The 15,539-nt window shown below is 33.1% G+C and overlaps 1 protein-coding gene across 1 annotated transcript in view; it reads right to left on the reverse strand.

Annotated features, from left to right (window-relative positions):
* Positions 1–10,356, reverse strand: part of ADAM2 (ADAM metallopeptidase domain 2) — a 119,900-nt gene extending 109,544 nt beyond the window's left edge. Inside the window, exons 1-3 of the mRNA XM_034647698.1 lie at positions 10,302–10,356; positions 9,728–9,804; positions 4,986–5,041 (exon numbers count right to left, since the gene is read on the reverse strand). Of these exons, the coding sequence (XP_034503589.1) occupies positions 4,986–5,041; positions 9,728–9,804; positions 10,302–10,356 (188 nt within the window). The remainder of the gene's footprint in view (positions 1–4,985; positions 5,042–9,727; positions 9,805–10,301) is intronic.
* Between the last annotated feature and the right edge of the window lie 5,183 nt (positions 10,357–15,539).

Raw genomic sequence — 15,539 nt, forward strand, 5'->3', positions numbered from 1 at the left:
AGTTAGCCTCAACTTTAAAAAGATTGAAATCAAAGAATATTCTATGATCAAAAATTGCTAGAAATAATACCTAGAAAGTGCCACATGTATTGGTATTTAAAGATACAGTGAGATAACTCATGGTCCAAAGAAGAAATATAATATAAACTTAAAATTTTTGCTAATGGTAAACCAGGGAAAATTCTACACATCTAAAAATGTGAGGGGCAGCTAGGCAGTATTTGGAGAAAAAAGTTGGCCTTAAATTTTTAAACTAAAAATAAAAATGGTTGATGAGTAATCAACTTAGAATTCTTTTGAGGAAGTTATAAACAAAGATCAAAATAAACACAAAAAAATTAAAAGCAAAGTAATAACACAAAAATCATACAATGTAGAGGACACCTGGAGTAAAGGAGCATTTTTTTAAGCAAGATAAAACTATAATTTTTCATAAAGGAAACATTCTCTTACTAAAATACCATCAGTGTGAAAACAGAAGGCATAAAATAGAAGTTATTTGAAAAACACATCATGAATTAGACTTTTAGGCAAAAAGTTAAAAGAATTACTGAAAATAGGAAAGAAAAGGTCAGATTAGGCATGTCTTTTTAAAAAGTATAAATGTCTTATATAGGTGCTTCACAAAGAAGAAAATCCAAGCAGCCAACTGACGTATTTTTAAAAGTATTCAGACTTATTTGCATTTAGAGAGATACATATTGAATCACAGTAAGACATCAGTACATAATCAACAGTTATTGAAAACTTGAACTATCTACCACTATTAATATAATATGAAATTCAGAGGGGCATATAAATTAGTCTAATGTTTTGGGAGAATTGTTTAATAATTATGACAATGCATATAATTTAACCATCCAGACTATCCTTAGTTACATGCCCTAGAAAATCTTGTGCACATGTGCCAAAGAATAAATATACAAGAGTTTTCATATTTGAATATTTGTAATAACTCCATAATAGAAAAAAACCAAAATGTTCAAAATAACAGAATAAATTATTGCATAATCATGAAATTGGATCCTATACAGTAATAAAAATGGATAAACTGGAATTATTTTTAACAACATTGATAAATATCACAGACATTATTTTGAGTGACTGAAATAAGCTGTAGGAGAATACGCTGTGATTCATTTAGAATTCAAAACACACAAATAGAAATATATTATTTAGGATAATTAAATAAAATCAAGGAAATGGTTATCACAATGATCAGGAAAGTAGTTACAAATAACAGGGATGGAAAATGGTAACTGTATGGCTTTTGGAGGGCAGTCAATGTGTGTTTAATGTTCAGGGGTACAGGAATTCTCACTCATAATTATTCATTTAACTGCATAAAATATTTCATGTATTTTAATTTATATTTAATATATTGTACAACAAGAAATATTAAAACAACAATTAAATAAGGGTAATTGGTAGTGATTTTTGTGAAAGAGAGAAGCCCAATCGCCTATTTCCATTTACACTCTCCACATACAGAAATGACCAATTAACTTTAACCATTTTTAAATATGGTACTACATTAAACAATAAAATGTGTTGACAAAGTATGGCCTATAGACCGAACCCAACCCACCCCTTTTTTTAATATATATAAAGTGATATTAGAATATAGCCATGCCCATTTATTAGAGTATTCCCTATGCCAGCTTCCACAATGGAAGAGCTGAGTGGTTGCAAGAGAGACCATATGGAGTTCACTCTAAAATGTTTGCGCTTTGCAAAAGGTGTACTGACTCTTGCTTTAAACAGAATGATCAAAGAAGTAAAAGCAAAGACTAGTGCTGCAGCTGAGTGAGCAGGTGACACTGCAAACTAGGACAGAATCTGGACCAGAATTGTACCTTAGGGATGGAGGGTTAAATGGCCTGTGATCTCTACCATGAGAACACACTCTGGACTTTCCAGTAGAGAGCACAGAGCTGGAAATATCCTCAGCAATTTGTAAACAGAAGGAGAAAAAAATCAATACCTGCTGTCTGTAGACAATGGGCAGAATGAAGCTACCCAATCCTGAAAACGACAGCAGGAGCATTGCACGCAAAAACGAAACCCTAAACTACATCTCATGCAGATGTGGAATGGATTACAAATGGCCCCATCATTGCTGCAACTCTGAGATGATGAAAAATATAAACATTGGAACAAGCTAAATGGACCCACCAGGAATGAAGCAGAAACATCTATAAAACCACTTGCTTGATGTAGGGTTGCCACAAAAACATTCAATCTGTAAAAAAATGTAGTATGTGTGAAGCACAATAAAATGAGGTTTGCCTGTAGTATTACCCTCAATGTTCTAACCTAGATCCATTCCTGACTTTGGCAAAAACACCTTTGAGCAATGTGATAAAACTGGTGTTCTAATTTTGTGTGTTTGAAGGCCCTAGGGGATTGCCAAGTTTCTGTACAAGACACAGATTGCTGCTAGCTCTGCACACAGCCAAAGCTTCATAGGCTGCTGAGAGTGCAAGTGACATCACCCTGTTTGTATATAAACTGTTGGCTAAGCCTGAAGCCAACTACCTGCCAAGACACCCTGAGTAGGGACAGTGGTCACTGAAGGCTTTGTGACTCCACCAGCAGGGATTCCCTGGCCACACTTTATTCTGTCTCCTCTTCACTACAGTATTTCTCACTGTATTCTCATCTGTTGCATATAAAATGAAAAAAAATTAAAGGTTTACGTTTTACTCTGATTACAGATTTGTTCATATCTAAAAAGTTGAGTTCTATTTGTGACTACTTTATCAACATTCTGCAACAATATTTTGAATTTTTCTAAGCCAAGACTTATTTGGTAACTCTTACTTAATTTCCAAAAAGCTGGTTCTTCTTTGATTAAACATTCATAATTATGTTCTAATTTTATCATGCTTGTCATTGAGAATGTGGTTACTCTTCAAAGATTTTGTGTTCTACTATGTGATGGTTTTTACTTAAGTGTACTTTGCTTGTATGTGTGAAAAGAAAAGCATTAATTGTAGAGTGTGTAATACTTGATTCATCAATTATATCATCATTAGTTGTATTGTCTATTCTATACCCTGTTTTCCTAATATAAAAAAAGACAAAGCTAAAGAAATACACTGCTATTCAGAAGCTATCTCTTTTATATTAGGAAAAAAGTATAGAATATATAATACAACCAAGGATGACACAGATGACTAACAGACACATGAAATGATGCTCAGCATCACTCTGCATCAGTTAAATACAAATCAAAACCACAATGAGGTATTGCCCCACACTTGTCAGAATGGCTAAAATTAACAACACAAGAAACAACAGATATTGACAATGATGTAGAGAAAGGGGAACGTTCTCACAGTGTTGGTGGGAATGCAAACTGGTGCAAATGCTCTGGAAAATAGTATGGAGGTTCCTCAAAAAGGTAAAAATAGGGGCGCCTGGGTGGCACAGCGGTTAAGCGTCTGCCTTCCGCTCAGGGCGTGATCCTGGCGTTATGGGATAGAGCCCCACATCGGGCTCCTCTGATGTGAGCCTGCTTCTTCCTCCCCCACTCCCCCTGCTTGTGTTCCCTCTCATGCTGGCTGTCTCTATCTCTGTCGAATAAATAAATAAAATCTTAAAAAAAAAAAAAAGGTAAAAATAGAGCTCCCCTATGACCCAGCAACTGCACTACTAGCTATTTACCCAAAGGATACAAAAATAGGAATTCAAACGGATACATGCACCCCGATATTTATAGCAGCATTGCCTACTATAGCCAAATTATGGAAACAGCCCAAGGGTCCATCAACAGATGAATGGATAAAGAAGATGTGGCATATATGCAATGGAATATTACCCAGCCATAAAAAAAGAATGAAATCTTGCCATTTGCAATGACGTGGATGGAACTAGAGTGTATTATGCTAGGTGAAATAAGTCATTCAGAGAAAGACAAATACTGTATGATTTCATTCATATGTGGAACTTAAGAAACAAAACAGATAAACAGGGGGGGAAAGAGAGAAAGGCAAACCATAAAAGTGACTTAACTATAGAGAACAAACTGAGGATTACCAGAGGGGAAGTGGGTGGGGGATGGGCAAAATAGGTGATGGGGATTAAGGAGGGCACATGTGATGAGCACTGGGTGTTGTATGTAAGTGATGAATCACTAAATTCTACTCCTGAAACTAATATTACACTATGTGTTAATGAAGTGGATTTTATTTTTTTATTTTTTTAATTTTATTTATTTATTTTTGTAAGTTTTATTTTGCTATATTAGTCACCATACAGTACATCCCCAGTTTTTGATGCAATGTTCCATGATTCATTACTTGCATATAACACCCAATGCACCATGCAATATGTGCCCTCCTTAATGCCCATCACTGGCCTATAAATAAAAATTTGGAGAGAAAAAAAATAATTTCACAATTTTAAAAATATTAATGTAGATTCTGAAATTCCTATTTTAACTGTTTAAAAAGTATCATTACAATTCTGATTTTCCTTTATTCCTTCTTATGATGTGCTTATTTTTTCTAAATTCATCAGCTGGCATGGGATTAAGTTTGGCTAATTACAATAATATTCCAAGTCCTAACAACATTCTGATATAACGCGTTAAGTAATTTTCTTTTACTTATCACTATTCTTTCCCTCCTCAAATTCATGATGTTCTCTTCAAATATAGCTGAATATTAGGGATTCAAAAACAAGACATATTTATGTTTTGATAAAGATTAAAAAATAACAAAATTCATCTTTCATGAAATCCATGGATAACCAAATAAAAATCTGGTGCTACTGAGAAGGAGAAAGATGGGAGTATACATTACAGGTTCAACTTCTAGATATTTATTATATAGAGTTAAAGTTTTTTAAGGCATAAAATAAGAGACAAATGAATAGCCAGTAACTAGGAGAATCTAAAAATGCAAAATAATTACACTCTGGATTAATTATAAACAATAATTAGATCAAATACAGGTGATAGAATAATGTAGGTCACCTACTTTTGCATTAGGTTCACCGTGTATGTTTTTCCTTCAATCATAATGTTGTAGGACACCTGAAAGAAGAGTATATTAAAAAGGCAAAGAAAAGTGAGAAGAATGTTAGAAAGGAAAACTATCATTTTCTATTAATGATAATTACATTCAGAGCACATGAATACAATAAAAAGAGGAAAATTTATAATTTAATGTTGATTTATTTCAATGAAACTTGAATTTAAATATTGGCTTTCATAATAAGGATGGGTGGAAGAATATGATTTGTGTCATTTATTTGTTAATTTTTAAATGTTAATAAAACTAATAACTAAAAGCTAATAAAACTTTTGAATCTGAAAAAGTGGTTTTCATCCAATAACTACATTAGCTTAATAAAGACTGACGGCCACTTCAAAACTTATGCTTAAAAGGGAAGAGTACAAATTATTCAATACAAAATTCATATAGTAGAGCAAAGATTTAACAGCACATAATGTATATTTGCACATTTTATAAAATTCATTCCAAGTTTGTATCAAAACCCATCGATCTATTTTATTAATAGTAAGATTAAGAAATGAGGCCTCACAAATGGGCAATTTAGTCTTTAGAGATCAATTTGGGTAGCTTTGACGTCTTTACATTATTGGGCCTTCCAATCCAATTGCATGGAATATACTCCGTTTATTTTTATTTATACTCCTTTAATTCTTCTCATCTTGTTTTATTGTCTTCAGAGAGGAGGTTTGCTTATCTTTGTTAGATTTATTCAGATTTTGATTTTTAAGTAGTGTAAAATTTTTTAAAGTTTCATTTTATACTTTTGTTTTGCAGAATAGAAATACAATTGATTTTTATGTTTTGAACTTTTTTCTTTTTGTTTTGTTGTGTATTGATCTTGATTCTAAAGAATTTACTAAATTGTTATGTTATTTCTAATTTCCTTTAGATTTTTTTGGATTTTATTTTATATACAATCATTTAACCTATAAATAATGTTAGCATTATTTTTTCCAATTTTTATGGCTATTTTTAATTTTTGTTGTTTTCCTTCCTTATTGTGGTGGCTAATATTCCCAGGCAAGGATAAATAGAAAAGGTAATAGTGGGCATCCTTATATTTTTCTTGATCTCAGGAGAAAAGCTTTCAATATTTCAACTTTATGCATGATGTTTTTTCAAAGGCATTTGATCTTCTCTATATGCTATGATTATTATTTTTAATGATTACATTTTTTGACATATAAACATTACAACAAATTATATAAAATGCCTTGTCGCCAATGTCTTTGTTAAAAAATAAAAACATTGCAAGTATTTGAAAACAATTTTAAGTACTCTCTCATCCCATGATAATACCCTCTCTTACACTGCAGCTAACCAACATCCGGAGTTTTGTGTTTATCACTCCCATATTTTTATATTTATACTAATTATGGATGTTTAAGTAATTTCTTGCATAAATTTTAGCTCTGCATAAATGTAATCCTTCTATAAGTTACATATTTCATTGCTGATTACATCTCTGCTTGAAACACTATCTCATATAATAAAGCGCTATGCAAACATTTCCTATCATCATCATCATCAATACATGTAGCTTTATAATTTATTTATTTTTGATGGTAAGGTATCCCATTTCCTGAATATAACACATTTGATTCATCTATGCTGTCAATGGATGTTTAGTTTTGTTTCACTATTGTAAGCAATGCCCCAATAAATAATCTTAGACATATCCCTTTCTGCATATTTGTTAGATATGTTAAACTAAACCTATGAGTGAACTTCTTTTATTAACAAGTACTTTGCAACTTCACTTCAAGTTTAAAATTAATCTGCGGCTTTGTTGTACCAAGGTAGACATTCACAAAAAGTAAACAATATTATCCTTTTATCCATCTCCTCTAATTGCATTTTGTTTTGTTAGATTTAACTTTTGCCATTGATGATGTGAAATAGTAATCTATTGTGTTTGCTTGGCAGTTCCCTATAAATATCCTGATTTGTATATATGTTTGATAATTATTATCCTTTCAAGTTTAACCCTTGTCATTCATAACTTTGTACATTTCTATTTTTTTTATCTTATTGACTTGTATGAATTTTTGATATATTCGGGCTACCTTTTGTGTTTTACATGGATTGCAAATATCTTCTGTGAGCCTGGAATATTTTTCACTTTGATTATGGTAGCTATTTATTTTTATCTTTAAATCTAGATATTTCTAAATCCTTAAGAATTTGTGTTCCTTTTTCTATTTGGTATAATTCTTCCCTATTATAAGGTCTGAGAAATAATCTTCTATCTTGTCTTCCAGATTTTTAGTATTTTACTCTCAGATGTGTACATTTAAATGATCTTGAAGCAATTTTGGCGTCTCAAGTAACAGTAATATACACTTTATCATTATTCCCTATCATTAATCAACTGTGCCTTCACCATTTATTAACCAGTACATTCTTTATCCAATGATTTCATTGCCACCACTGAATTGAAAAAGTTCATATGTGCATTGGTCTTTGGGAGGCACTCTACTCTGTTCTATTAATTTGTCCCTTAAAATACCACATTATATTAATTACTAAAACTTTAAAATAGGTTTTGAAATGAACCAAAGTGAATCACTGTTTTATTCTTCAAAGTTAACAATTTTTTACCTTTTACCATTCCATATATATTTTAGAATCAATCTGCTAATTTCCATGAAATTTCTTATTGGAACAGCAGTCGATCTATAGATTTGGTGAAAATTGACCTAAGAAAATACTGAGTATTCTTGACTGCCAACAGGATCTAGTTTTTAGTTTTCCACTTTTATTAGTGGTTGTAGTATGTTGTTTCTTTTTAAGATTTATGTATGTATGTATGTATGTATGTATGCATTTATTTATTTATTTTAGAAAGAGACAGGGAGAGCACAAGCAGGAGGGGCCAGAGAGAGAGGGAAAGAGAATCTAATGTCTTTCAACAAAGATTGACTATATCTTAAAAAGTTTTTACCTTTTAAATAATACTATTAAGTAACTCATATTTTTGGCCTAAGTGTGTGTGTGTTGTACATATATGTGTGTGTATATATACATATAGACATGTGTACAATACACACACTTTATCAAAGACATGCTATTAGCAATAATTATTAAATATATGTGTACATATTTATATATGTGTGTGTTTTCCCTTATTTTTTGTTCTACATTTCTACTTAATTTTAATATTTGAGCCTTATTCTTTATTCTTATTTTACTCCTATTTTATAATATCCACTAGAATGTCTGGAATTCTGATTTTGCTATGTCAAGATGTTGTTAATACTGATTTTTATTTATTCTGTGTTGTCATACTTGCAACTGAAGATTCTCTTTTTTCTATAATTTGTCAGTTTTTATATGTTTAATATAGCCTCTTCCCCAGGTTTTTCCCCCCTTTTTCAGGAATTTCAGTTATTATATACTTAAGCACCTAATTCTATCTTCTTTCTCCCATAGTCATTTATATGTTGCATCTATCTATCTCTTTACCTGTGGTCTACTGTTAATTCTTGATTTTCCCCCCCATTTTCATTATACTTTTCACATGTAGAAATGCCGATCAGTATTTTTTAGAACTTCTAGTTGAATATTCTCTTCTTATAATCTATATCGTTTATTTATTAATTATAACAGTTATAAACATACACTATGTTATATTATGTTTACAGCATTTGTTAAACCAATAAGTACCACATAGCCTCACTGGTTCAAAAAAATACTATGTATTCAGCACTATTCTCAACGTGGGGGATAGAGACATTAACAAAGTAGTCAAACTTTTTCCCTCATGAATTTGACAGTCGAGGACAGGTGATTTTTTTGTACTTCTCTTATGAGAATTACTACCATAGAAGGTGGTGATGCCTGGTTGAAGAATTTCCTTCAAAGTAGATTCTGTATATATATTCAAATATGAGTAAGCAATTCCATATTAATTTTGCATTAAAAACTAAAACTCTTTCAAAATACTGTTAAATACCTCACTTTTGTTCTATTTAAATTATTTTAAGTTTTCATAAATATGCATTCTTTTTAAAATGATATATTGAAAATTTTAAGCTTGTAAATTAGGGTGACAAGTGGGTAGTTGCTAAGGAAATATTTGCACTCAAATTACCACAACATTTACTACCCAACCAAAAAGAAAATTAAGGTGTGATGTTTGAAAAAACACATTTCACATCTTGGAAATTATTCTAGAAATTAGTAAAAAATTTTTTTTCTTTCAAATTCAAAGAAAAGAAAACCTAATACCCTGAACCAAGATGAGCTAAGATGGCATGAAAAAAAATCTTAATGATTAACATATTTGCAATCAAGATGAAAAAATTACTCATATAAAACTTCATTAAATGAAATGATCATTAGACAGTATAAGGAAGCTATAGGCTTACTTAACAAGGACAAAAAAACCCTCCAAAGATAGCCTAGTAAGCGAGTAAGAAGAGAGTCTCTAGATGACTCAGGTCAATGATTATTCAAAGACACTCAAGAGGAAAACAGATTTAAAACATGGGACTTGAGACTTTGATAATAAGCATCACTGCACCGTATTTCTACGAAGCACGGTTTATCTTGGTTCGTTTCCAAAAGAGCTTTTGCACTTAAGGAAAACTGGACATAAATATAAAATTCACCAAGTTTGCATGGATGAAAAGTCCAAGTTTACTTCTTATTTAAAAAATCCCCATTATTTTAGAATGTGAAAAATGTTAGTGCTGAATTACATGTGATTCAACTCCTCCACTTAATATTGACCGTATTTTCTCTGGTATTGTAATTTGCACACGTAGTCTTTCAGAATCTGCAAGGTACAAATGTTTTATTAGAGTAACACCGTCACCTCATAGCTTCCTCCATTATTTCCTCATCTAAATCTGTAATCTTTCAAATGCCACCTTTTAAAAAACCAGTCTTTTCAAATACACTCCATTTCCACCTCTTTCTAGAATTACAAGACTTTAAAGAGAAATTCAGTACAAATAAAGTCAAGTCTTTTGGTCTTTCCAACTACAGAGTCCACAGGTCAAAAATGCAGAGCAATATATGAAACTCTAACCTCGAGGTATTCACTCAACCATGGCATCTCTCATCTTTCATACCGCACCAAGACGAGTGGGAAAGCCCCCTCACATCCAGTGTGGATTTTGGTTGGGGAAGGTGATGCAGTTGTGGTCTCTGGCTTACAGAGTCGGAGCCCCTACAAGAAAGCCCTTTCCCAGGGATATCTGACCTCTCAGAAGAAAACGGAGACGAGACCTGACATTCCCAAAAGGTCAGAGGAAAGGTTTTTGTACTTACTCCTGTCTGTCTGAACCCCGACGAGCCCAATGAGAAGTAGTAGTAAGCACAACATGGCTTCACGTCCTAGATGCCAGCCTGAATAACGGCAGTTGGCTTGCCTACAGGGCAGTTGGGAGCGCGAGGAGACCCCTCCTGGCCACGCACCTGGCAAGAGGCAGTCAGTTGTGAGCACTGTTGAACGTAGGCTGTCTTGGCCCCTAAGTCTGTGCAGACTTCGAGAATCAGTTTGACGCCACTTTGAGGCTAAAAAAAGCAGATCACTTCCAAAACGCAGGGCTGAAGAAAAAATAAACAGGAAGATTCATTCACGCTTCTTACAGCACTCTTCATTGAAGATCTCTATATATCTATATAGATACATTCTATAAACCATAGGCTAACAGTTCAATTAATATGCAAGTGAACAACCCAGTGTAATTAACACCTAGATTCAGATCAAGAAATAAAACGTAGAACCACCAAACCCCCCAGAATGCCCCATGACAGTCATTACCGCCACCATCACAGATTAGTTTTGTCTGTTTTTGAACTTTATACAAATGGAACACGTCACCGTGTACTCTTTTACATGTGAGTTTTTTTAATGTAATGATTACGAGACCCATCCATCCATCCATCCATCCATCCATCCATCCATCCATCCATACTGTGAATGGATTTTTTCTTATTCTATGTTTTTTTTTTTCTATTTTATTGATTTTTGCTTTTGTGCTCCTTTTTCTACTTTGGGTGTAATTTTTCTTTTTCTGGCTTCTAAGAATGGAAGGTTATCTTGCTCATTTTAAATCGTTCCTCTTGGGGCGCCTGGGTGGCGCAGCGGTTAAGCGTCTGCCTTCGGTTCAGGATGTGATCCCGGCATAATGGGATCGAGCCACACGTCAGGCTCCTCCTCTATGAGCCTGCTTCTCCTTCTCCCACTCCCCCTGCGTGTGTTCCCCCTATCTCTGTCAAATAAATAAAAAATCTAAAAAAAAATTTTTAAACCATTCTTCTTTTTATTATATATATTTAAAACTATAAGTGTTCATCTATCATAACTTTAAATTTATCACCCAATTTACATGCATTATACTCAATATATTAAATGTTGATATGCTTTATTTCCATTAATATTCATTTCAAAATATTTTCTAATTCACATCATGGTTTCCCCTTTGCCTCAATGTGCTATTTAAATTCCATAAGTTTGAGGATTTTCCACTTACAGTTTTCTTATTAATATCTAATTTAATTGTGGTCACAGATCATACTCTGAATCATTTTTAGCCATTTTAATTCACTGAGATAAGATTCATTGTCCATTAGATGGTTCATTATGGATAGATGGCTCCATGTAAACTTCCAAAGTGTATGGATTATTCACTTGTGAGCTATATTATTCTATAAATGTCAATTAGGTCAAGTTAGATGATAGAGTTTCCAATACTTCACAGCTTTGCTCATTCTTTTGCTTGCTTGTTTTTTCAGTATACTCAACTACGATAGTAGATATTTCGATTACTCTTTTGTGTTCTATCAATTTTTTTATTCTTATATTTTCAAGACATGTTATTTTATACATGACCATTTTTGGATGTTTTGTCTTCTTGATGACTAGCTGTTAATTTTGAATATTACTCTTTACCTATAGTAATACTCCTAGTCATTTTCTATTTTGTCCCACACTTCCATGCTCAGATTTTTTTTTTCATGATTAGAATTTGTATGGAATATTTTTAAAAATTCTTTTCCTTTATAAGTGTGTCCTTATATTTACAGCGACGGGTAAACAGCACTGTGAATATACAAAAAGCAATATCCAAACCAGGAAACTACAAGAAACTACAATTCAAACACCTGGGGCTTTTAACAAATAAATTATAAGGGGATAAAGTGAAAGGGATTGAGAGGTCCAAATTTCCAATTATTAAATTTTTTGAAAAAGTTAGAAGGGAAAGAGAGGATGGAGGGGAAACCTGCGAATTAAAAGAGACTTAATGTATTACGAATTGTAGAAAATGCAAAGGACGAGATTAAATCATAATGCCCAGGGATGCTTTTTGGCCAACAGAACTATAACGGCATACAGGTATAATTCTTATGAAATCAGTTGGAAGTCATTTTGGTGGGGGAGGCAGGTGTGACTGAGGGGAGCATAGGAAGGAGCTGCTGGGTGACAGGGATAGTCCTATTTTTTTCATCTGGATGGTGGTTACAGGGATGGCATCTCATAAAATGCATTCATATGTTGGTTTTCTGCTTCTATGGGGTTTTTTTTTACATTGAAAGTAATTTCAAAATATTTTTAAAAGTGTATCCTTATTTTTAAAGGGTGTATGTATATTCATAAATAGCATATAGTTTTCTTTTAACTCTAGATTGACAATATTTAGCTTTAGTTGAAGCAATATGTCTATTCCATTTACTGTTCATACAGGTTTGTTAAGTTTACTTCTTTCATCGTGCTAGAAGTTTTCTATTTTTTCCTGTTTTTTGTCTTTTCTTTCTTTTTTTTTTTTTTTAAGATTTATTTATTTTAGAGAGAGAGAGAGCCGGGGGAAGGGCAAAGGGAGAGGGAATGAGAATTCAAGCAGACCCCCTTCTGAGTGCAGAGCCCAATGCAGGGCTTGATCCCATGATCCTGAGATCATGACCTGAGATGTAATCAAGAGTCAGATGCTTAAGTGACTGAGCCACCCAGATGCCCTTTGTCTTTTTACTTGTTTACCTTTTTGGAAAATTGTCCTGAAGAGCACTTAATATTGTATGGAAGTGTTTAATCATTCTATTGCACACCTGAAACTAATATTATGCTGTAGGTTAACTAACTGGAATTTAAATAAGAATAAATAAATAAATAAATAAATAAATAAATAAATAAATAAATAAAAAAAATAACTATTACCTCCCCTCTGGTAACCATCACTTTCTTCTCTATAGTTTAGAGTCTGTTTCTTCGTTAGTTTCTCTCTTTCTTTTTTCCCCCTTTGCTCCTTTGTTTTGTTTCTTCAATTCCACATATGAGTGAAATCATAAAGCATTTGTCTTTCTCTGACTGACTTATTTATATTAGCATAATACATTCTAGCTCCATCCACATCATTGCAAATGGCAAGATTTTATTATTCTTTATGGCTGAGTAATATTCTATTGGGTATATGCACTACCTCTTCTTGGTCCATTTATCAGTCAACAGACACTTGGGTTACTTCCATGATTTGGCTGTTGTAGATTATGCAGCTATAAATACAGGGGGTGCCTGCCCTTTGAATTAGTATTTTCATAGGCTTTGGGTAAATAGCTAGGAATACAATTGCTGAGTCATTGGGTTGTTTCTATTTTTAACTTTTTGAGGAAATTCCATACTGTTTTTCCCAGTGGCTGCACCAGTTTGCATTCCCACCAACAGGGCACCAGGTTCCCCTTTCTCCACATCCTCACCAACACCTGTTATTTCTTGTGTTGTTGATTTTAGCCATTCTCACAGGTGTGAGCACTTTTGATTTGTATTTCCCTGATGATGAGTGATATGGAGCATCTTTTCATGTGTCTGTTGGCATCTGGATGCCTTGTTTGGAAGAATGGTATTCATGTCTTCTCCCCTTTTTTTGATTGGATTCCTCATTTTTGGGGTGTTGAGAGGTATGAACTCTTTATAGATTTTGGATACTGACCTTTTATCAGATATGTAATTTGCAAATATCTTCTCCCATTTCATAGGTTGCCTTTTACTTTTGTTGTTTGTTTCCTTTGCTGTGCAGAAGCATTGTATTCTGATGAAGTCCCAATAGCTTATTTTTGCTCTTGTTTCCCTTGCCTCAGGCAACATAACTACAAAGAACTTGCTATGGCTGCTTTCAGAGGTTACTGTCTGTTACTGTTTTCCTCCAGGATTTTTTGGTTTCAGGTCTCACATGTAGGTCTTTCATCCTTTTTGAGTTTATTTTTGTGTATGATGTAAGAAAGTGGTTCAGTTTCATTCTTTTGCATGTTGCTATCCAGCTTTCCCAACACCATTTGGTGAAAAGAGTGTCTTTTCCCCATTGGATATGCTATCCTGCTTTCTCAAATATTTATTGCCATATAATTGTGGGTTCATTTCTGGGTTTTCTGTTCTGTTCCATTGTTCAGCGTGTCTTGTTTTTGTGCCAGCACCATAAAGTTCTGATTACTATAGCTTTGTAATATTACTTGAATTCTAGATTTATGATGCCAACAGCTTTGCTTTCCTTTTTGAAGATTGCTTTGGATGTTTGGGGTCTTTCGTGATTCCATACAAATTTTACAATTGTTTGTTCTATGTCTGTGAAAAATGCTGTTAGTGTTTTGATAGGGATTGCATTGAATATGTAGATTGCTTTGGGTAGTATAGACATTGTTAAAACATTAACAATATTTGTTTTTTCAATTCATGAACATGGAATATCTTTCCATTTCGTTGTGTCATCTTCTGTTTCTTTCATCAGTATCTTATAGTTTTCAGAGTACAGGTCTTTCACATCTTTGGTTAGGTTTATTCCTAGGTGTCTTATAGTTTTGGTGCAATTGTAGATGGGATTGATTCCTTAATTTCTCTTTCTCCTGCTTCCTTATTGGTGTACAAGAATGCAGTAGATTTCCGTACATTGATATTGTATTCTGTGACTTCACTGAATTCATTTATCAGTTCTAGCAGTTTTTTGGTGGACTGTTTTGGGTTTTCTAGATAATCATATCATCTGCAAATATGGAAGCTTGACTTCTTCCTTGCCATTTTGGATGGCTTTTATTTCTTTTGATCTGTGATTGCTGAGGCCAGAACTTCCCATACTACGTTAAATTATAATGGTGAGAGTGGATATCCTTGTCTTATTCCTGATCATAGAGAAGTTCTCAGATTTTCCCCATTGAGGATGATACTAGCTGTGGGCTTTTCATAAATGGCCTTGATTACGCTGAGGTATATCCCCTCTAAACCTACTTCGTTGAGAGTTTTTATCATGAATTGATGTTGTGCTTTGTCAGAGGCTTTCTCTGCATTTATTGAAATCATAATATGATTCTTAGCCTTTCTTTTATTAATGTGGTGTATCATGTTGATTGATTTGCAAATACTGAACCACCCTTGTAACCTGGCAATAAATCCCACTTGATTCTGGTGAATAATTTTTTTTAATGTGTTGTTGGATTCAATTTGCTAGTATTTCATGGATCTTTACATCCATATTCTTCAGCAATATTGGCATGTAGTTCTCCTTTTTAATGGTGTCTTTATGT

Source organism: Ailuropoda melanoleuca, chromosome 18 (genome assembly GCF_002007445.2).
Source record: "Ailuropoda melanoleuca isolate Jingjing chromosome 18, ASM200744v2, whole genome shotgun sequence".
Taxonomy (NCBI): domain Eukaryota; kingdom Metazoa; phylum Chordata; class Mammalia; order Carnivora; family Ursidae; genus Ailuropoda; species Ailuropoda melanoleuca.